Below are 23,530 nucleotides of genomic sequence, written 5' to 3'. Positions count from 1 at the left end.
TTATTTTCCCATGTTCTCCCAGGATGGTTTTGACTGATGCCTATATTCTGTGAACTCTTATGGGGTTTTTCAGTTTTAGTCTTTTTCTCTGATCATCTAGACATACGTTTTCAGACTACATTTTAATCTTACCATTGTACTGTCCTCTATATGTCTAAAGTATGGTGTTGAATAAGAAACTTTTTCTTCCTTACAACTATTGTTCTTTTTATAGTTTGCATTAAAATAAGTTACCTTTTATTGCAGTTTATCAGTGAAATGGACATAATCTGTTGGCTTACTGAATTATTTGGTAATGTTCCTCATTCAGAACATAAGGAAATTAACTTAAAGATTTAGTTAGTTTGCCAAAGATTGTAATGCAACATGTCACGCAGCTGGTAAGTTGCAAACATTTTAATACAGATTCTTCTGACTCCAAAGTCTGATCTCTCTTTCTAAAGATCCATTTGTTTATTTTAAAAGAGGGAGAAGGCAGGAGAGAAAGGGGAAGAAAGAGACCTTACATCGACTGGTTCCCTTTCTAAACAGTCACAATGGCCGGAGCTGGACCAGATGAAAGCCAAGAGCCAGAAGATTCATTTGAGTCTCACAAGGGGGTGGTAGAGGCTCAAACACTTGAGCCATCTTTCACTCATTAGCAGGGAGCTGGATCAGGAGTAGAGTTGCTAGAACAGCTGCCCATATGGGATGCTGGTTTCACCGGTGCTGGGTTTACTGGGTAAACCACAATGCAGGTCCCCAAAATCTGACCTCTTAATTCCCTCCTACAACTCACTTTGTTTTGACACCTTCATATAGTTTTGTCCCTGGGTTCCTGGTTCTCAGATTTCAGCTCCCATAAGAATCATCAGGAAGGCATGTTAAAACAGACTGCTGGGTCCCAAATGGCACTGGGTGTTAATCTTCTTAAACTGCCCAAAGCCAAGGCCAGAGCTTGGCATACAGTGAGTTTTCTTAAGTATTTATTAAGTAAAATTCAACTCAACATTTTATAATCAATGAGTGTCCTCATTTTATTAAGTCAATTTCTACTTTGGAAAACACATTTATACTAGATGTAAATACATATTGTAAGGTTTTTAATCTCTAATGGAAACTGGCTTTGTGAGATAATTGTCAGTGAGTACAACCCCAACAGTATCTGAGCATGTTTGCTTTTTTTATGACAACAGGCTTAGGGCTGTCACATTGGTCTACACACACAAGCTGCTTTGGGTGTTGGCTTACTTTATATCAGCAGGAGTCCTGTCCCATTTACAGCTCCGGGAAGCCATTATTATAGCTGGTTTGCCCACAGTTGGTTTGTCTTTGTTCGGAGAGTGTTGTCAGAGCCTGAGATTGCAACAAAGGGAGCCATTTGGCCAATGCTCAGCGTTGGTCACCATTATGGGCTGTGGAGAAATCACTGCCTAACCACAAGCATCAGATGCTTGCCCTAACACATCCCATATGACGAAAGGTAATGCTCTACCACAGAATGCATGGAGCTTTGTGGGTTCTAGGATGGTTCTGTTTGGTTTTTATTCAGGAAGAATTCGAGAGGGAGTTGATGGAGTAGAAAAGTCCCTGTTTGATAACAAGGCAAGAAACAATCTTAGTCTCATGATTGTCATGTCGCTTGGTCTATGGGCAGAACATCCTGATGCTTCCTTCCCAAACCCCAGTTGTCTCTCACTCCTTCCTCTCCCCAGACTCCTCTTTCTCTCTTTCTACTTCATCTTCTTTTCCTCCTTCTCCTTTTTCTCTTTCCCTCTGTTTTAAATTGTCACTTATTGAATCATTAATGTGCAGCTTCAATACCAAGAGTACTTTGATTCTGGCCAAGAGCTCTGACTTAAGTCAGAGACAACTAAATAATACTTTATTTCTAAAGATTTTTGTCAGAAGTATAGAATCTACTATGTTCTTAAATATATAAATTATGTAGTTTTGGCAGGACAAATTCTGCTAATTCTAAAAATAATAAATACAGAGATAAAATTCCAGTTGAGTTTTATTAATAGAAGCAACTATTAGGGAATCATTAAAGAATAAACCACAATCAATTTTTCATGTAGCATTTTGACAAAAGTTGATTTACATTGGTCATTTTTAAAAAAGATTCATTTGAAAGGCAAATTTAGAGAGAGAATTAATGAATCTTCCATTCCCTGGTTTGTTCCCTAAATGGCTTGAACTGAGCTAAGCTGAAGCCAAGACCAGGAGCCTCCTCCAGGTCTACCACAAGGGTGTAGAGGGTCAAGGAACCAAGTCATCCTCCACAACTTTCCAAGGTCACAAGCAGGAAGTTGAATTGGAAGTGGAACAGCTGGGGCTCGAACCAGTGCTCACATGGGATGCCAACACTGCAAGCTGATGATCAAACTAATAAGCCAACACTCCAGCCCCCTATGCTGAACTTTTTAAAGCTATCATAGTACAATCTATAGTACATTGCAATAATGATTTCTCTGTGAATATATAAGAATCTGAAATATGACAATGCAAAGAATTATTTATCATGGTACCATATGTTGTCATTGTATCTTTTTTTTGGTCATTGCATCTTCATGATGCATCTTCATGATGCTTGCATGGATTTTGCACAATTATACTTAATTAAGCAAATATTTTTTTTTAGTGTATGCTATAAGGACTTGAGGCTAAGAGAATGTGTGAAAACTTGAGAGTCTGTGTCTGCATTCACAAGAACAGGACTTGTGGGAGGGGGCAGATTTTGATATGCTCCGTACATGCCACACCAAAGAGTCTGAACTTGACCTAGAGGCCTAGGAAAGCTATTGCAGGATTTTAAGCAGTAATGTGAAGGTGATTCTGACTGGAGCATACAGATGAGTTTGAAAGAAAGCAGGAGGGGAATGAATGAAGTCAGTTTGGTTAACGTGATTCACCTATGCAAGAGAGCGGTGGCAGAGTGGAAGTTGGTAACCTACATTGGCCAAATGGGTGGGTGGTGGAGGGAGGACTGCAAATGAGGCTTGCATTTCTGGCTTAGGAACTGAATACATTGGTGAAGCTGATTATAAACACTGGTGACATAGGAAGAGTAGACAGTATGTCAACCATCTTCGGGAGTTGTTCAGTTGGTAGTTGGATGTACAGGTCATAAGGGAATGTGGAGATGAAACTGAGTAGAGGATAAACAGTTGAGAGCAGACAGTCTGTCCATGGAATTGGAAGCAATGGAAATGAATGTGTTTACACATGACAAATGAGAGGCGAAACAGTTCTAAACCACCAAGTCTTTGAAGAGCACCAGTATTTGAAGGACAAGCAAGGGGAAAGATTTTGTAATCTAAAACATTGACCTTTGCCTGGACTTTTGCCATATATTAGCTTTATCATTTGAACTCATTTTTTTTTTTAATTTTAGAACGGCTAACTTCTGAACTGAATGAAATTTTGTTGACTTTAAATAGAAATGAGCAGCTTCTGTGTGAACTTAAGCAGGTTTTGAATGAATTAGATTTACACAAATTCAAGTTTAAAAAGGTGAACACTTAGTTCAGAGTAGGTATTCAGGGACCAGAGTTGTAGCCTAGCAAGATGGCAAGTTAAGCCACCATTTGTGCCACTGGCATCTCATAAGGGCATTGATTCACATCCTAATATCTCTACTTCCACTCCAGCTCCCTTCTAATGCATCTGGAAAAGTAGTGGAAGATGGTCTAACTTCTTGGGCATGCTACCCACAGAAGAGACCCTGATAGAGTTCCTGGTTCCAGGCTTTGGAGGCCATTTAGGGAATGAGGGAATGGATGGGTGATCTGTCTTTCCCTCTCTGTTTCTCAAACTAATGCTTTTTTTATTTAAATAAGTCTTTAAAAATGAGAAGTCACAAAATTTTACAGCTGGGCAGGATCTTACAATTTGTTTTATTTTAGCATCACCTTATTTTTTTCTTTCTTTTTAAATTTATAATCTTAGTTGATTAGGGTACAAAGGGTCAAGGGCTACAGGAAAGTGGGTAATGCCATTGTTTACACACTAATATCATTTTTTTCCCCTGTATCTGGGGTCAGGGGAGAAACAAAAGGAGAAGCCCCACCCAGCCTCCCACCCCTCTCAGGTCCCCGATGTGAGGCACACTCCGAGGGTCCTGTTCAAGCAGTTTTGATAGTTCAACAGTTCTAAATTGCTGCCAGTCTTGCTATTCCAATCGCAATGAAATCTACTCAGAATCCACTGGCTTGATATAGTCTCTTCTGATTGGGGTTCTGAGATCAGCAGTTCAGTTGGAGGGATCTCCAAAGAAACTTCCAGATCTGATTCTTGTGTCTGCTTGCCAGTACAGGGTCAGGTACTGCCCACCGCCCCAATCCTGCCCATTTCATACTCTGTCCTCACACAAACCAGTGGGAGCTGCAGCCTAGCTGGGGAGACTCCCCATAACCCCCACCAGGCCTGCCCCCTACCCTGGTTCCCATGCATGCCAGTATGTACCGCAGACTTGTCAGTCTGTCCTACATCCCATTTAGCTCTCATACATGTCAATGGGCATTGAAGCCTAGTTCAACCCAACCAATCCTACTATCCAGCCCACACACATACTGGCAGGTGCCTTTCTGTCTAGCCACCCTGCCCCTGTCCAGGTTTTTGTGTTCTCCAGTGGAAGTGGTAACCCAAGAGGGAGGTGCCCACTATTTCCATTTTAGGCCACTCCCACTCCCAGATTATGCACTCTCCAGGTGGTTCTGGAGTTTAACTTGACAGATTTAGCCCCCAGTGCCAGCCTCTGCCAGCTGATGCTATGGCAAAGCCCGACCAACCCTCACCCACTCTAATTTTTGTTTGTACCAGTCAGAACAGTCAGCCCAACCTGGCTTTTCCCTGATCCAGCTAACATGAGGACCACAGGTGTTATAGCCCTGCCTGGTATGGTCTGCCCCCATCCCAACTCATGCTCTCCAGTGGGAGTGGTTGTCCAGCAGGGGAGTTCACATTCCCCCTACTAGCTTTGCCCCCTCCCTCCCTGGTTCTCTCGTGTACTGTTTGGGCACTGCCGCCACAGCTGTTATGGCTCACCTCACCTTGGCATTCCGTAATGGCTCACCTTACTCTATGTGAAAAGTGAGGCATTAAAACTTAGATTGTGGTTCCTCTCAACCAATGGTTCTCAAAGTATGATCTGCAAAACTTTAACAAACACATGACAGGTTTTTTCAAGGATGCACCAGAACAAAAGCATTTCCATGGTAATACCACCAGTATTTTCCATAATTTTTTTCTCATGAGTATACTGTAGAGTTTTTTCAGGGGTCATCAAATACATATCATGACTGACTAAATGAAGAAGCAGACATGAGAATCCAAATGTCTTTTATTAAGTTGGGCATTAAAAAGATCTGCAATAGAAGAATGTAGCATCACTCCCCAAATGTCTTGTTTCTGAAAATATTTTTTCTGTAGAAATATTATTTCTGGTCATACTTATTAAGGACATTATAACAGTTATTGTCACAATGATAGTGTTTTAAGAATGGATATAATAAAATATACACATTTTTTCTTTATCTCATGGGAGAGAAAACAGTGAGTGAAATGATTGGGATGATGTTGAAGAATAGTAAAATCTTAAGAGTGATTTTTGTTCCCTGCTCTTGTTTGGGACAGTTATATAAATTGCATATGCCATTCTCCCTCATTTCCCCAGTGTGGACAATTAGAGATAGAGGACAAGAAAGTGTATGAGTTCGGCAAGGAAGTAAGTGACCAAATGTCAAGACAAGATCTAGACAAAGCTTACTGCTAAAAGAGCTCTTCAAGGGCAGGATCAAACTAGAATAGGTTTAGTGTTGGTTCAGGTTAGAGGAGAAAGTAATCTATTGATTATGTTGATATTTATATTCTGTTAAGTCAAGTTCTAAACTTGGAATGCCATTAAATTGATAGGCATGCAGGTTTCTGTCCACCTACTTCGAGACATCGTTTTTTGGGAAGGAAATGGTCTAATTGGGTGGAAATCATATAATTGTCTTCAGCTTGACTGAGTATCAGAGTGCTCAGACCATCCCATTGTGATCCAGGTAGTCGTTTTATATTGCAGGCAGTTTCTAGGAAAATACACACACACACACACACACACACACACACACACACACACACACACACACAGAGTCATGCCATGGATTCATTCACTTCATCATTCAAAAGATTTTTCTGTCATGGGTCAACCTGTAAGACCAAGCTTACATGGATAGACTGTGTTATATGGTTTGAGAAAGCACTTGGTAGGGGTGAGGGGAGTCCAGGTCATTCCCAAACTTGAGGGGCAAGTTAAAAACAGCCAAATTTCCTAGCTAAGTCATGGAAGAACTGTATTTTGAGGAATTCTATTGTTTATATTAAGCTTTTGCAAACTTGTTTTCTTTTCAGTTCGAAACCCAGAAGGACAGATAAAGCTTTATTCCAAAGGAGCAGATATTATCCTGTTTGAGAAACTCCTTCCTTTCAATGAAGACCTTCGGTCTTTGACGTCAGATCACATCAGTGTAAGTGTCTTGGTCTTAGGGTTAGCACAATGGCCCTTTTGCCATCTCCTATGGTTAAGTCTTGTTTTAAAAAAATATTAGCTAAGGGATCTGACTTCTGAAATAGAAAGCATCTGGAGAGTGGTTCCAGAGGAAATTGTGCCAGGCATGTCTGCAGGCTGGCACATGGCATGCTGGCCCCTGCCCTGGTGTCACCACATGTACATAAGCACTCAGTGGCTGAGAAGTAGCTACAGAATATGAATGATGGAATTGCAGCCAGGGCTGTGCTCAGGGTTGCTTTGGGACCACCTGTTGACACCTGCTCTAACTCCCTTGCAGCTTTATGCTATTCTGGTGGGGAGAATGCTTTAGCTCTGGGAAGAGGAATCAGAGAATTGCTTTTTCTTGCCTTCTGGTATGTTTGGCATAATTGGAATCTCTTACATTTACACCCAGGGGGTAGTTAAGGGTTGTGTTTAAATAGGTAGGGAAAAACAGTCTCTGGCATCCACTTTCTCCCCTCAGGGTCCTTTAATTCATATCATAAATCATAACTCCTTTGTGGCCCTTAGGACAGTAAACTGCTGCATTCTGAGACCAGCGGAGTTTATTTCTGAAGTTTTCTGAAGGGAACAGGGAGTGATCTCAGGCCGACTTTCCTTTTTTCTTCTTTTTCAAAAGAATATGAGTCAGTGGATTAATTCAAACATTACTTGGTATAAATCTGAGATTCAAGGGGGTCTCTAATATTTGTCTGCACTCACTTAACCCCATGTGAACTCTAAAGGGAAACCAGTCAAAGCTCTCTTTTTCTCATTGGTTTCTTTCCTTTAAAAACTTATGGAGGATTCGCATTCTTTGTGAGGTCCTATATTTAATACAAAGCATTCCCTGAATCTGTAAAAAACAAAAGTAAAAAAATAAATCTGTCTGCCTTTAAGTTTTAAAATGATGGCTTAGTAATATTGGTTACAAACATAGCTATTGTTTTTGTCTTTCCAATAGAGCATTCTTGATTTTCTTTTAATCTCTTCCAGAAGGCCAGCATGTTTAAAAATTTTTTTTTTATGAAAACAACAGTGGAATCATAAGTATTTGATTTTTGTCATTGCTCAAACACCAAAGCCCAAGGTTTTCACATGCTGTCCTTTCAGACTAAAGTATAAGAAGCCCAATTTGGTTTTTGTACATTTATGATCCCTAAATGTTAATGTTTTTAGGTAATGTCAATTTGATTTGCCCTTTGTTTCATTTATTTATTTTGGCCTCTTAATTCCTAGGTGTGAGATTTGTAGTTAATTAAGTGATTTTGAATTGTTTAATGGTAGAAAAAGACCTTATTCAAATGTACATTTAGGATCCAACTTGTGTTTCTTGCACTAATTAAATAACTTAAATCATCTGTCCCCTTTTATAATGTCATCTTAGAATTGATCACTGTTTTGCAGAACAGAGAGGAAGGCCCTGCTAATGCCCAGTGCGACTTCAAGTTAAAGGCAATGAGGCATTTGTACAAATTAAGAGGACAAAAGATCATTAGAAGACAGTAACTAGATTTTCAGATCAGAAGGGGCCCAGTGGTGGTCTTGGAATGGAGAGCTTGGAAAATGTAATTGCAATATCCAAAGTGCTACCAATTGCCTATGAGATAAACTGGGATCCTTTTCCTCATAGTCTCTCAGGGCTAAGCCACATCATCACAGTATGCACCGAGTTTCCATTTACCTGACTGGGGTGTGCCATGGTTTAATTTTTGCCTGATTATAAAACTATCTGTAATCTAAGCCAAAACACAATGAAGATGACATTCTCAGCTAATGATACCCAAAGGAGAAGAAATGGCTCTAAAACCACTTGGCTTACAGCTCAGAGGCCCCACGGTGACCACTGGAGGCACAGGCAAAGTAGGAGGATTTTAGCACTTCCCCAAAGTAATCTATACATTTTCAGCTATTGTGGCTGTGTGAGACATTTAGTAACTTCATGTTTCCTATATTTTCTCCTGTGAGAAGGATGAAACAGGAAATTGTATTAAAGTGTCAGTTTACTGAGACACTAAAGAAAGGACTCAGTTTCCCAATCAAATTGACTTCTTATTAAATGCTAATTCCATAGACCACCATTTCTAAGAAAACAGACTTTCCTAAACTAACTTTACTTGATAATGATTATATTGTTTAAATTTTAAGCAATGAAAAAATTTAAAGAATAATGTAGTAAGATAGTAGTTCCACTGAAGTCTAGAATGAAATATAAAACTCAGTCTTGACTCTAGCCTGCAACCATTCACATTAGCTTTAATTCCTTTCCTGCCTGTTTGCCTCAAAGGTTTACTGTCAATAACATGCTTAATAACTAGTAAGTAGCTAATTGAAGTATTTATTGATTTATTAGGATTTATACACTTATTTGAAGGACACAGTTATCCAATAGTTTATTTCCCAAATAGCCAGTGATCAAGATAGATCAGGTAGAAGGAAGGAGTCTGGAATTCCATCTGGGTCTCCCACATGGATGATAGGGACCCAAATATTTGGACCATCTTCCATTGCCTTGCCTTTCCAAGTGCATTAATAGGCAGCTGAGTTAGAAGTGGAGCAGCTGAGAAATCGACAATAGTAAATACATGTAAACAACCCTGATACCCAACAAAAGAGAAATGGATAGAGAAACTGTGGTACATCTACTCTGTGGAATACTACTTGGCCATTAAAAAGAATAAAATATTACAATTTACAACAAAATGGTTGCAACTGGAGACCATTATTCTTCATGAAATAAGCCAATCCCCAAAGGACAAATATCATGTTCTCTGATTTAAAGCAACCTTCCTACAAAATACAAGATCAGCAGATGCATAGGTAAACATGTATATACACATATTCACTTAGAGGAATTATATTCTGGAGATGAGCATATTGGGAAGTGAAAATAAACTGAAGTATGTATCTCTACTTTCAAATAAAAGTTGGACTCACAATGAAAATGAAATATATCTTGACAGTAGGATGTTGGAATTTTTACCATTGTCTGCCTTTACAATGTCATTACACATTTAAATAATAGAATGATGGACTTGTGACTGTTGCTGAAGGTCTCTGTCATTGTAATAATAAAGGGTAAAATAGTGAGGGAGTAGGAGAATATGAAAGATGGGAGGAGAAAGCCCTGAGCCTATGGAACTGTATCATGAAAAGTAAAAAGGGAGCAGCTGAGCATGTCACTGCACCACAACACTGGCCCTTGTTCACATATTATTGACTTTTAGCCTTTTATTTTATAAGTTATCAAGTTTGTACCAAAGTAAGACTCAATGAATTATAAGCATGGATATATGAACATGCTTCAAAAAGTTCAGGGAAATGGAATTAAAATATAAACTTTATTTGGTGCAACAATTTGAAAAGCCATACATAGCTTTGCTCATCGTATGCATGTTTGCACAAACTTTATGAGGAATCCTTGTGTTACCAGAGTGGTGAGAATCACGCTGCAGTTTCATGAGAGCCCATGGCTTTGGGTTGAGTGTAGTGATGTCCTTTCCTCATCAGTGAAAGCTGACAGCCAAGAAATGTTGCTCCTCTCATGGCCTAGAATTCTCTCCAGGCAATGAGAGGTTGGGGACCACATGTATATGCACTTCCAATGGCTGTCTCTTGGCAGGAGTGTTGCTCGTCACCTCTCAGCTAAGATAGTTCAATGGGCATTCAGCTGCCTGCAGAGCGAAGGCTAGCTCCTCAGAATGTTTTCACATCTTAGAAATCAAAGACAAAGCACATGCATGGCAGCTGACATTTCTGAGGAGGTAGAAAGGATGGACAAGCAGCCCTCTTGCGGTGAAATGAATCTGTGTAGAAAAATTATTCATTGTTGCTGTGCTTATTATTTAGAAACAAGAAACAAAGGTTTCTGTGTCTTCCCTGGCAGGAATTTGCAGGGGAAGGCCTTCGAACTTTGGCTATTGCCTATAGAGATCTAGATGACCAATACTTTAAAGAATGGCAGAAGATGCTAGAAGACGCAAATGCTTCGGCAAATGAGAGGGATGAATGGATTGCTGGGCTGTATGAAGAAATCGAAAGAGATCTGATGGTATGAGTTAATGTCTGCAGGAAGGACAGTATGTGTTTGCTTTGTATGATTCTAGTGACATAAGAGATTTATTTCGATCAGCAAGGGCTTATGCACTTGGAATAAAAGACGGTAGACTGCCTTTGAGATGTCTTAGATGCTATGGGTTTTCTTTTTTCTCACCTTGTTCTATGACTTGTTTCTTTGTAAAGATATTTATTTGAAGGCAGGTTGATGGAGGTATGTATGTATGTATAGAGAAGGAGAGAAAACTTTTCATCCACTTGTTTATTATTAGCTGGGGCTGGGCCAGGCTGCAGCTAGGAGCCCAGAATTCCCACTTGAGTGCAAGGCCTTAGCAGGGAGCTGAGTCAGAAGTGGGGAAGCCAGGACTTGAAAAGACACTCCAATATGGATTGCTGACATCACAGGTGGTGGCTTCACTTTATCTTAGCCAAAAGGCTGAGAAGCGATACAGGTGGTGGCTTAACTCACTGTGCCATAGTGCTAGCCCCTGTACTTTGCTGTTTTGGAGTGGGGAAGTTTGCTAAGCAGAGCAGGGCCATATTCTAAGCTATCTTGGATCATGAGAGTCTACTGGTATGTGTACTGTCCAGAATGTGGTCTATTTTAGAAATCATTCTTCCCGAAGCTCCAGTGGCATGCTGTGAGGCACCAGGGATGATGCCATGTTCATTGTCACATGGAAGATGATCCTTGGAACCTTCATTTTTAGTTTATGGCCTCTGCTGATAGTGTAGGAGCAAATTTTTTTTTACTGTGTTGTGGTGAGCTTCCTGAGCAGGAGGTGAGGGCTTTCCCCTGGACCCCTCCATTGTTGATGCATACGGGGTAGGGAGCTGGGGAGCTCTAGATGTTCACATGACTTCTGACAATTTATGCTAGTGTCTTTCTTAAGCTGAGCAACCCTGTCATATAAATTCTAATTTCCCGGACCCCTGCCATTCAGTTGGCTTGATCTAGAAACTTCCTATGGGATATTTCCAATCTACTTCTTCAAAAGTAGAAAATTTGCTGTATTGATGACAATAATTCCTATCTCCAATTCATGTTCCCTGACCTTGAAGCTTTGTGACTGAAAGCCACTGACATTAAGTATGTTGTTTGTACTCATTAACACAAAACTTTGTCCATTTTTCATTGAAGCTATTAGGTGCCACTGCTGTAGAAGACAAGTTACAAGACGGTATTATTGAAACTGTTGCAAGTTTGTCACTAGCCAATATTAAGATATGGATCTTAACAGGAGATAAACAAGGTAATTTGGAAATGGAAGATGATGATGCTGTGAAAAAGGGAGAGATGACTTCTATGACAAATCTTTAATTAACCAGAAACCTCAATTAGATATCTGTCTTGCCAATTACATAGGAGAATATTGAAATAGAAGCAAGAATACTAATCTGCTTTTTAAATATAAGCAAAGAAAAACAAGGTAACAAGATGCTTTTAATATCCTATACTGGGATCACTTGAGTTTCGATCCAATTGCCATCAAATACAGTTGACATTAACAACAATAATACTAAAATATTTAACATGGGTTCCTATGAGCACTGCCCCTAACCAACACAGACATTGAGACTGAAAAAGAACTTTGGAGACTTTGGGTTACCCTTACGGCTTCTTGAGGTATGGAATATTTGGGGATTTGAGGCTTTAGGAAAGTTCAAGCATGCAGCTGTTTCTCAACCATTTAGGGAAATATTTTGGTATTTTTAACAACCACCACAGCTGTGCCAGTAGAGTCTGGCTGAATTCCAGGTCTCCCCATATAATGGTACAGTGAGAATTCACCCACTTCCAGGGATGGAAAATTCTAACTCATCAGAGAAAAATTCATGTTAAGAATATTGCATATGTTAAGAAACAGAAGGGAATCAATATATTTTGGGTTTCTTGCTGACAGGAGTAATTTAGAAGTGATTTTAAACTTTTCACAGTCAACTGCAAATATTTAATTAGCTATTACTTATCTATTAAATTTAATTAGCTAGTAAATACTAATATTTAAGATATTGATATATATCTAATATATTTAGGAATATGTCTACTGGGTTTTGCTGGAAGCTTTGAAAGATTTGAAGATGTAATAAGCCAGTCTTTAAAATTTTAATCAAAATAATTGATTATAAAATAGAAATAGTAGAGTTGAACCTTTTGGTATATCATTAGTAGAGTCTAGAAAGTTATTAGATGTTGATCAAGTATGATTATTAAATTGTTACCAACCATTATGACTTTATCACAATTAGCTTCACTTCCCATAGTTTATACATAAAATATGCTAAGCTTTCCATGGTTTGTACATAAAATATGCTAAGCTTTTTATGAATTAGCTTCCTTTATGTAGGACAAAAGTAAGGAATTACAGTCTGAAGATTCAGTAGCACTTGAAAAAGTCAAATAGGTGCATTAAAAATGGAAGGAGTTACCTAGCTATCCCTGGCTCCATTTCTATCAATGGATTGACTGCCAGAATCATGGAATTTTCCAATTTTCTATTAGAGACATCCTAGTTGGTTTGGAGATCTTACTAAAATTCCAAATTTCTATTTAATGAAAAAATAGCAGTGTTGAATGTGGGAAAATTGTATCAATTTTCAAAGAGTGTTTTTGTTATCTAACTGTATATTTGCTTTTTCAGTTTTCCTACTATATCATAGCTTCATTTTAGCTAAGTTTAATATTTTGGGTCACTAAAGGCAGTCTTTGGGTCTTCTGGTCAAAAGTTTTATACATATACCTGTCATCATAAGATCTTACACAATTTTCAAAAGTTCTAATATCAGAATTATAATTTCTTTTCAAACTGCACAAGGAGATTCATAGACAATGCTACTCCATGTGTTGAGCAATGGTTACCTGATTATGGAATCAGGTCCTTGTATGTTATTTGAAGTCATTTGTATTTTATCATTCATTGTGCTCTTCTGACATTAAAGAGGCTACCAAGAAATACTGCTATGACCTCAAAACTTTTATGAAAAATATATCTGTATCCTTTAGTAACTTAAATAAGCTTTTTCTTTTATATCAGAAACGGCAATTAACGTCGGTTATGCCTGCAATATGCTGACTGATGACATGAATGATGTGTTTGTGATATCAGGAAACACTGAAACAGAAGTACGAGAAGAACTCAGGTAACTATTGAAGAAACTGTGAAAGGGGGTAAGGATGGGAAGGAAGCCAAGAAGTAGATGGAGGAAGATCAGGTAGCAGAGAAAATGGAAAATTATGCTACAGATTCCTGTGGGCCTAAGTTGATGCAGAGTTCTTTTACTTGTTTCCTAAACTCCCATTCATTTTGGTGACAAAGATAAGTTTAACATCAGTGATTAAACATTGTCTTCAAGTTTCCAACACTTCCCAAGTATATTTTTCAAAAAATGATTCTAAAATTTTATTTTACAGGGATAGGGAGGGTTGAAAGAGAGAAAGGCCCCATCTACTAGTTCACTCCCCGGATTCCCACAATGGCTGAGGTTGGGCCAGATCAAAGCTGGGAATCTACAACTCAATGCAGGCTTGATGAGGAAGGCATGGAGTCAATTATTCAAGCCACCATGTTCTACTTTCCAGAATTTGTGTGAACAGGAATCAGGAGCAGAGCCAGGATTCAAACTAAGGCACTCTGATATGGGATGTGGGCCTCCCAAATGGATGCTTAACCACTGTGCCAAACATCCACCTGCATCATGCCATTCTTAAGGCCAGATCTTCCTGGGCTTTATTGAAAACTTGAATTCCATTATCGAGGTTGTGGCCAACCAACTATGTGACCCTGGATTTGACATTTGACTACTTTAAGTGTTAATGTCTTTATTGAGGAAACTTGGGACTAAACCGCTGGGATCAATTTATTCAATAGGGACACATTTCCCATGAGAGGCAAGATACTTCTCTGGTCTGTTATAAGTGTTAATGTTTATTTGAGTGAAAGGGATAAGGAAAGCAAAGCTAAATCAGATCATCCAGCAAGGAACATAGAAAGAAGTGTTTTGTGTGTATGTGTCTATGCATGTGTCTGTGGGTGTACAGGACAACAAACCAAACCCAAAAAACATATCACTAAATGTATAACACTTTTACCTAGGGATCTATATCTCACATGAGCCTAAATAGTTAATCATGTGATTTTAGTTTGGGAGAAAAAAAGTGTCCTGATTGCTAGGATCAAACAACCACATGCCCCACCATGCCCAGGCATTTTTAGAACAGAGTTTCAAATGATTGATGTTAGGCTGTCCTTTAAAATTGTGCGGTGGTGAGTACCTGCTGTCTCTTGCAGTGATGAATGACAAGTACCATTCATGGCACTTGGTAGAACTATCAGTTTTGTAGGGGTAGGCATTTGGCACAGTGGGCCAAGCTACTGCACCAAACACTTGTGCCCATGTCCGAGTTAGCAGTTTGAATCCAGATTCCTCTTTGCTTTCAGTATAACTTCCTGTAAGGAGCCTAGGAGGCGAAGGATGAAGACGTAAGTACTTGAGCTCTGGACACTTACCTAGGAGGCTTGGCGGGAGTTCTAGGGTCCTGGTCTCGGCCTAATCTAACCCTGGACATTGTGGGGAGCAAATGACCTGTTTTAGGATCTCTTTCTGTGTGTCTTTCTGCCTTTGAAATAAATACATAAATAAATCTTAAAAATACAAATTCCCTTGCTGTATTCTGACCTACAGTTGAAGACTTCAGAGAATAGTGCGTGAGAATTTATTTTAATGAGCATCTAGTAGTTCATGGTGAGATAAATTTGGAACCATAGCTGGAGTAGTTAGCATATAAAGAAGGAAGAGTCTTTCAGTAAGTAGGTAGTTTGATATAGTTAGGATTACATGTGGATATAAGTTTAGATATAGACTACTGTAAAATTTGTTTAGTTGCTATAAAGTACCAGAAAATATTTAAGTGGCAAAACTGGAGATAATGACAGATAAACCTCTCATTTTGAGAAATATTTCTTAATATCAATGCATTTTGTTATCTTTTTCTGTTACTGTGCTTATAGAAGGACATTTAACAATCTGAGAAATTATTTCCCCAGAACTTTAAAAAATGCTGTGCCGAGAGGCTAAGTAGCTTGTGCAAGCAGTCAGTGGTTTAACAGGGACCTGAACAGAGGCAGCCCAAGCTCTGCAAGCCTGTGTCCCTGCTCACTTGCCATGTGGTCCCAGAAAACACGCCTTTGATTTATTTTTATAATAATAATCTAAAAATGTGATTGCTGAGGCATCTTGTCAATCAATTTAATTAATTAAATTAATTTTAGTTTCTCTCATTTAGCCTTTCTCTTAAAAATGGAGAGACAGACATCGATCTGATAGGTATTTTGCTTTAATTTGGAGATTGTATGAAACAGGAATTTAAATATAGCTATCTGGTGGGTTTCCTCATTTCTTTGCTACTTCCTCTCTCTCTCTCTCCATCTTCCCTTCATCCACTAGTTTTGCTACCACCAAGAACTATTTCACTAAATTTTTCCCAGTAACAACAGAGTGTGCAACAGTGGGGAAGTAAAGAGCCAGGACAGTTTTTTGGAGGTAGAATGGATAGGACTTGGAATTGGATTGGGGGCAAAAAGAAATAGCCCAAAATACTGTTAGGCGTGCAATGGCAGGAACCCTTCCAGTTTTCTAAAACTGAATTGGAGCCCCTTCTCTCCCCGATGACAGAATAATTAAGTTACACAATTTCAGTTGAGTTGAGTTCCAATTTGGGGATGTCCAGTTGCCCCACTTGTCATTGCTCATCAGCATCTCCCTGGCTGCCACCTGGGGCTTCCGGCTTGTGGGTGTCCGTCTGGTTTCTGATGTCTTTGGGTCGCTGGCTCTCCCTCTTAGCTGACTTTCGCATCCGCGTAGGGAAACGGTAGGGGGTAGGACTGTGCTTCTGTTCAGCTTTCTCTTGGAATAGACTTGGGTTCTTACGTGACCAGTTCCAGGTTGCTCAAATGCTTTTCCTCTATGGCATTGTACCCTGGGTAGATAATTAAATCCCCTAAACATATTTGAGCATCTTATTACCTGCATCCACTACCAATCTAAGGTGTAGGTCATGACATATATATATAGAGAGAGATATTGATATATCGATATATAGATATAGCCTTCTGCTGGTTTGAAGTTCCTCACAGTCTCCCCTAGGCTAGGGTTGAAAATGGAAAAAGTCTTTTCTTTCTGTTGTTCTCATTTTGGAAATATTTTAGGCTGTGAGTCCCTTAAGGATTAGTGTTGGAGACTTGAAGAAACTTTCCTTCTCATAAAGTCTGATCAGGGAAGTCTCAAAAGGCCACAGCTCAGAGTGATGACACTGTTAGAGGATTCGACTGTTCACTGTTCAAAAAGCAAGAGTTTGAGTCTCCCCCCTCCTCTTCTGTGTTGGGCTTTGACGGATCCCTCCAAGGCAAGGCATGCTTCTGGTTGGAGAAGGGTTGCATGAGGTACTGCCTCCAGACTTTGTTTAGCTCCATTTGGTTAGCTAACTGAAGATGTAACTGTCATTTAAGAAATGGAATGTGGAGATGTGTGAATTATTATGACACTGTCCGTAGTGTCAATGGACAGGCACTCTCTAGAGGGCAAATTACTCGTATACCTCAAAATTACATATATGAATATTTGACTCAATATCCTAGGAATTTCTCTAAGAAAATACTCTGTGCATAAAGAAATAGTTACTGCTGAATCAACTAGAATTTTAGGAAATTAGTTCAAATACTCAGCCATGATGGATATTGTTAATACTGCGGCTTATAAATAAACATGTAATGGAATATTATATGAGTCGATGAAAGTAATGATGGCATGAGAGATGTTCCTAGTAGATTTATTAAATGAGAATGAGGCTACAAAACCTCGTGCATAGAATGGTCCCTTTTTTTTGTAAGTAAGGTACATGTGACAACCTTATACACATATAAGAGTCCTTGCATCTGTCTTCCTACATGCCAGATTTCGAGGGATGTAATGATTATCCATGGGCAACAATATTGTGGATCATTTCTTTCTTATGGCTCTTTGTATTGTCTGCATAGTCCCGTTCATGTCATGCTGCTGCTATCAGAAAAGGAATTTTGAATTATCTTTTTTAAAAAAGATTTATTTGTTTTTAATAGAAAGATTCACAGAGAGGAGGAAAGACAGAGAGGAAGGACTCTGTACACTGGTTTGCTTCCCAGGTAGCTGCAATGGCTGCAGCTGAGCTGATCTGAAGCCAGGAGCCAGGAGTTTCCTCCAAGTCTCCCACACGGGTGCAGGGTCCGAAGGCTTTGGGCCATCCTTGACTGCTTTTCCAGGCCACAAGCAGGCAGCTGAAAGGAAAGTGGGGCCTCTGGGATATGAACCAGTGCCCGTATGGAATCTTGGCCTGTGCAAGGCGAGCATTTAGCTGCTGGGCTACTGAGCTGGGCCCACAAATTACAGATATAATATATTATGTTATATATAATTATATAATTATGCATAATATATTTATATTATCATATATAAGTATATATTATGCACAATATCTTTTATATATTATATTATGCATAATATAAAATATAAGTATGTATATATTGTGTAATATATTATATAATATATTATATATATTTTTTAATGTAAGACAGATAGTTGGGAGAAAAGATTTTTCCTGTTAGAATTGATATTTCAGCACCCTTGAAACTACCTTTTTCAACTGACTGGCAGATCAGGCTGTGACTCCTTTCCTGAAGTGTAAGACAGAAGTGATATTTGTTAAAAAAAAAATCTACGTAAGAAGAATTGCTGTATTTAGAGAATACATTCATTTAGTGGTTTAATATTAGAGGAAGATAGAAGATCCACAGAATCTATTGCTCAAAGGTGTTCTGTATATGGCTAGTCTTGTTTCATTATAAATCCGTTGCTATGGGGATGAAATACTGAAATCATAAATTTGCACCATTCTGCTCTCTCATGTTATGCTTTCAAGTTCAGAGTGAGTTCATGGCAAAAAAAAGCTAAAGCGTATCAAAAGAAGTAGCTATTGGAAGGAAATGACCTAAATGCTTACATTTAAACCTGTCAAATGTGTTTAGTTTATGTCATAAACATCGATATGTAATTTTCACGCATATCATACATACGGCTTGTTTCAAATTTAATCTTGAAACCGTTTTAGACAATTTGAGTCCTGGGTTGATTTTGCTGGCACAGCTGCTTAGGTATTAAGGGTATAGCCAGAATTCTACAATTCAACCTTGTTACGGTTTCTCAGATGATTGTATTGATTGTGTTTTACCAGGACCTATGTCTTCTGCCCAAAAGAAAAAGATTGAGAATATATTTGTGCTTCGTCTAACAGGAATACTCCTTTTGTGTTTCATTTTTTTGGTCTTCAGTACATGTTCCATTGCTGGAAAATTCATGTTCGTCATCTGATTAGACCACTGATGCTAGAGTGTATCCCACCAATATACCAATGAAGTGATATTTTCTTTTCAGTAAATATAAGGTGCAGTTGTTTAGTAGACGGGTGTTACAATGAGTAGTAGCCTCAAGTGCAAATGACTATGGGTCCACATAGATTGTACGATCTGGGCTACTTAGAAACATGAGTGAGTGGTGGGGCATCTGGTGCAAGGAACATCACCCTTGGAGTGTCTTTAAAGCAGTGTGTGGGCTAAGCAAAATGCATGCTGGCCCAAATACCCAGCTTCTAGTCATCGGGGAAAAATGTTTTAGTTGTCTAAATCATAAATCATACAATTTGGGGACATGTAAATAATCTTGGAGGTCTTCTAATAGATTCTGGGGCAGCTGCCTAGGTTTTCAGAGCTGGTATATATTTGGACTATAACTGGTATACCAACCAGTTTGACCACCAATGTCTAATGTGACCTAATTTCTAACAATAAAACAGATTCAGGGATTGAATGTCTTAACAGGTCTCTTGGGTAAGAGATGGGTCTGGGGCTTGAAAGCAAAATTTTATGTACTCTTTCTCTTCCTGTACTGTTTACAGAGCAGTGCTGTCCCTCTAACTGTCCCTCGGGCACTTTGCCTTGATGCAATACAGAAGCAGTCTGTGACTATGTATAAAGCAGTGAGGTGTTGTAGTCCAATGTCTAGGAACCAGAAGACCTGGGATCTCACCATGGGTCTGTTTGATTAACCAGGTGACTGCAGTCAGATCATCAAAAACAGTCAGAGGCAGAGCTCAGGCCTGCCCCCAGGACTGCAGATTTCCTGCTCAGAGGTCTAGCTCTGGTTTCAAAGCACAGATGATCTCCTAAGTTTAGTGTAAGGGTTTTAGTCCATTACCTAACACACTCTTTTAGCAGTTGAACATAGGTAGAGAGCCTTAAGAGAACTGACAGAGTGACCCTTTCTCCTGCCATCTCTTTTCTTCTTGATGGATTGTGTGCGAGCTGGCATGGACCTCATTGTGCTTTGCTGTGTTTGTGGTGGCACGGGGCTGGGAATGCCATGGTCACCTCAAGTATTAATACATTTCCGGATGCCAATGCTGTTATAAAGTGCCCTTCATGCTAAGCTTGGAAAAGCACAGGCACTCTTTTGTTTTAGCGTTTGTTATTTGTGTTCTGTGGTTAAACATCATGTGTTCTCCCTGCAAAAATGTATAGTGCATATTCATTGCAAGGAATTATGCGGAGCTTTCCCCCTCCTCTCATACATTGTGTTTTTTTTTTGTGAGAACCAGCTGGTGTTTGAAGAGCTAAGTTCCAGAAATATAAAGCAAGGGCAGCTATGGAGTATGGGCAAAAGGTCTGAAAACGTGAGAACCCAGTCTGGCAAGGAGACCTTGGCCTGTGTGGAGAGATCAGTGGGAATTTAAGCAGGGCCGGAAAAACTGTCATTATCTGGAAAAGGGTTCATTGTCAGATGTTAGGAAGACAGTTTAAGGGAAAAAAGTCCTAAGTAAATAGAATTGCAGCCAGCACTTTCATGAACTTCACCCTTCTTTGGAATGTTTTCATTCTCTGGGGGGAAAACAGAGATTGAGTCATTTATACAGCAAGTGAGGACTTAACTTAAAAGGAAACCTCAGGAGATCTTTCCACCATAGTACTCTCTAAAGACTCAATCGATGGGCTCTGCAGGGCTGTCAGAGGACTGCCAATTTCTAAGGAACGTGTCTCTCTGACATTCTTCATGCCATAGCACCATGTGTTTTAGGGATGCAGTGGGACATGTCATGACATGGCTATCTGCTGAAGATACCCCACCCTCCTACTTGAAACAAGAATTTTTATGGCTGTTCCACCTCCATCCCCCGCCTCCCCTACATTTCACACGTGGCACTCTGACTTGATGAATAGTATTATTTTTGGATTCTGCAAAGTGCGTGCTAAGTCTATGTTATCATCCCTGGGGCCAGGGCCATGTGACCTGTGGGTTTCTAAATGTGGCCTGTGATTTTGGTCCTGGACAGCATAAGCAGAAGATAGGTAACATTTTGGGTTTTGTTCTTTGTTTTAAAATTTAGAATGCAAACAATTAAGACTGCAGCTTTAAATAATCAGCAGGCTGAGGACTAAGTTATTTTGGGATAGAGGTCATTTTCTGAGGAGCTTCAGTGTAAAATCCTGTCTTTCGGTGAAGGCAAAATTATTTATTCGAAAGACAGTGGCAGAAAGAGAGGGAGAGAAGAAGACAAGCACATCTTTTCTCTGTTTCTTTCCCCCAAAAGGTAAGACCATTGGTGCTAGGCCAGGCAGAACTTCATCTTGGTCTTCCAAAAGGTGGTAGAGGTCCAAGTTCTTGGAATATTCTTCACTACCTTCCCAGCTACCTCAGCAGGGAGCTGGATCAGAAGGAGAGCAGCTGGGACTCGAACTGGCACTGTAGTTTGGGATACCACCACGACAGGTGGACCTTTAATCCACTGTACCATGATGCCAATCCCCTACAAAGAATCATTTTAATCAATGTTTTCTATATCGTAGGACCCTATGGGAGAACCATTTAATTTTCCAGTAAGATAAAACATCTGTTATCTGGTCTGTCTCCCATTGCCAATTCCTTCTGGATGCTATTTATGACAGAAAATGTTAGGGGTAGTTTGGGGACACTAAGGAACGTGTCTCTCTGACATTCTTCATGCCATAGCACCATGTGTTTTAGGGATGGAGAGGGACATGTCATGACATGGTTATCTGCTGTAGGCTTTATGCAAGGGTGACCTGCTGAGTAGCTTCTTGGTTGTCCTTGAAGCTTCAATTGTCACTGAAGCTTGCCCCATGTTGATTCAAAGCTAGTCACCTCCCCCCCTCCACAGGGCAAGGGAGGAGGTCCTTGGAAAGAAATCGCTCTTCCTTTAAAGTCATCATCTTTGCATTTTGAAGGGAACAGTTAAATACCACTTCTAAGGGTGTTTCATCAGCAGGCGAGCTTCCTCTCACACAGCAGAGATGGATGGGCTGATGTAGGGTAGGGTTGTTCAGCTCATTAGAACTAGAGCATGGGGAGAATTTCCATTTGCAAGAAACCTGGGCACTTCAGTGTCTCTAGTTCTTTCTCAGATTTATTCCACTGTCTGAGTTGCTGAATACAAGTTTTCCTTAAATTATTCCACTACAGTAATTATGCCAATTCAGTTAGTACTAATAATTATAGTATCCAGTTTTATGAAGCATGTGTTTTGGAGCCATTATTGTACAGTGGGTTGAGCCATCACCTTCAATGTCAGCATTCCATATTGGAATCTCAGTTTGAATCCTGGCTACCCCACTTCCTGTTCAACTCCCTACTAAAATGCCTGAGAAATCAGCAGGGGATGACCCCAGTTCTTGGGCTTCTACCACTCTTAAGGAAGTGGTAGAACACAACACAAGGGCTCCTTCTGTTGACCTGACCTGACTCTGGCCATTGTGACCATTTGGGAATAGCTCAGTGGGAAGAGGTATATATTTATCCCTCTCTGTAATTTTGCCTTCAAATAAATAAATTAACATTGAAAATGTTTCTTGCAGGACTGTTGTTTTTATCCAGATCATATTACATTGTATTTCACATTAACAAACATATTTTATATACTTACTTAGCATGAATTCCTATAAGATTTTATCAATCGTTTTTAGTTTTTCACTTTCCATTATCTAGCAGTATTGCCTGACCTGGTAGGCTCCAAAGTCCTTAAAGCTCTGACCGCCCTATCTACAGAATCTATCAAGTTTTCCTATTGATCATGGGTACTGTGGTGTAGTGGATAAAGCCGCTACTTGGGATGTTGGTACCCCATATGTGCACCAATTCATGTCCCAGCTGATCCATTTCCCATCCAGCTCTCTACATATAGCTTGGGAAAAGCAGCTAAGATGGCTCAAGAGTTTGGGCCCCTGCTACCAATATGTGAGTCCCTGAAGAGGGTAATGGCTTTGGTCTGACCCAGCCCTGGCAATTGCAGCCATCTGGGGGAGTGAACCAGCAGATGGACAATCTTTCTGTAACTCTGCCTTTCAAATAAATAAATGCATTTAAAAAAGTGATTTCCTAGTTCAAACCTAGCTCCCGATGGTGATTTAATTTTTAGGTCATTCATGATGTACATGATGATTCTGCTTTCATTATGTTTACCCTTCGACTTTCTGTAAGTTGGACATTTAAGAGGATGTCTGTATTAGAGAATTATCTAGCTTGCTTACTAAAACTGGATATCATGCCATATTCTGTTTGAACAGTGATGAAATGATTTTACCTCTAGGCCAGTCTCTTGTTCGAGTTAATAGGTATGCTCTGTACACTTTGTGATTCACTTTTCCCCTCTCCTTTAAGAAAAGCAAAGGAAAATTTATTTGGACAAAACGGAAGTGTTTCCAATAGCTTGGTAGACTGTGAAAGAAAACAGCAGCAGGAGCTGAATTCCGTTGTAGATGAGACTGTAACAGGAGAATATGCCTTAATCATCAATGGCCACAGTCTGGTGAGTTTGCTTAAGGCTTTTGTCCTTCCTTTCTTTCACCCCAATCATCATCT

At 39.5% G+C, this 23,530-nt stretch overlaps 1 protein-coding gene across 3 annotated transcripts in view; it reads left to right on the top strand.

Moving 5' to 3' along the window:
• Positions 1-23,530, top strand: part of ATP8B4 (ATPase phospholipid transporting 8B4 (putative)) — a 249,725-nt gene that overhangs the window by 185,989 nt on the left and 40,206 nt on the right. For all 3 annotated transcript variants that reach the window (XM_040969053.1, XM_040969054.1, XM_040969052.1), the window contains exons 17-21: positions 6,379-6,494; positions 10,404-10,568; positions 11,715-11,826; positions 13,609-13,714; positions 23,330-23,477. In XM_040969053.1, the coding sequence (XP_040824987.1) occupies positions 6,379-6,494; positions 10,404-10,568; positions 11,715-11,826; positions 13,609-13,714; positions 23,330-23,477 (647 nt within the window). The remainder of the gene's footprint in view (positions 1-6,378; positions 6,495-10,403; positions 10,569-11,714; positions 11,827-13,608; positions 13,715-23,329; positions 23,478-23,530) is intronic.

The sequence above is a fragment of the Ochotona curzoniae genome, unplaced genomic scaffold (assembly GCF_017591425.1).
Source record: "Ochotona curzoniae isolate NIBS_2020 unplaced genomic scaffold, NIBS_Ocur_1.0 scaffold_4701, whole genome shotgun sequence".
NCBI classification, from domain to species: Eukaryota; Metazoa; Chordata; class Mammalia; order Lagomorpha; family Ochotonidae; genus Ochotona; species Ochotona curzoniae.
Note: the sequence above shows the minus strand (reverse complement) of the source record. Positions and strands in the feature narration are given on the sequence as shown.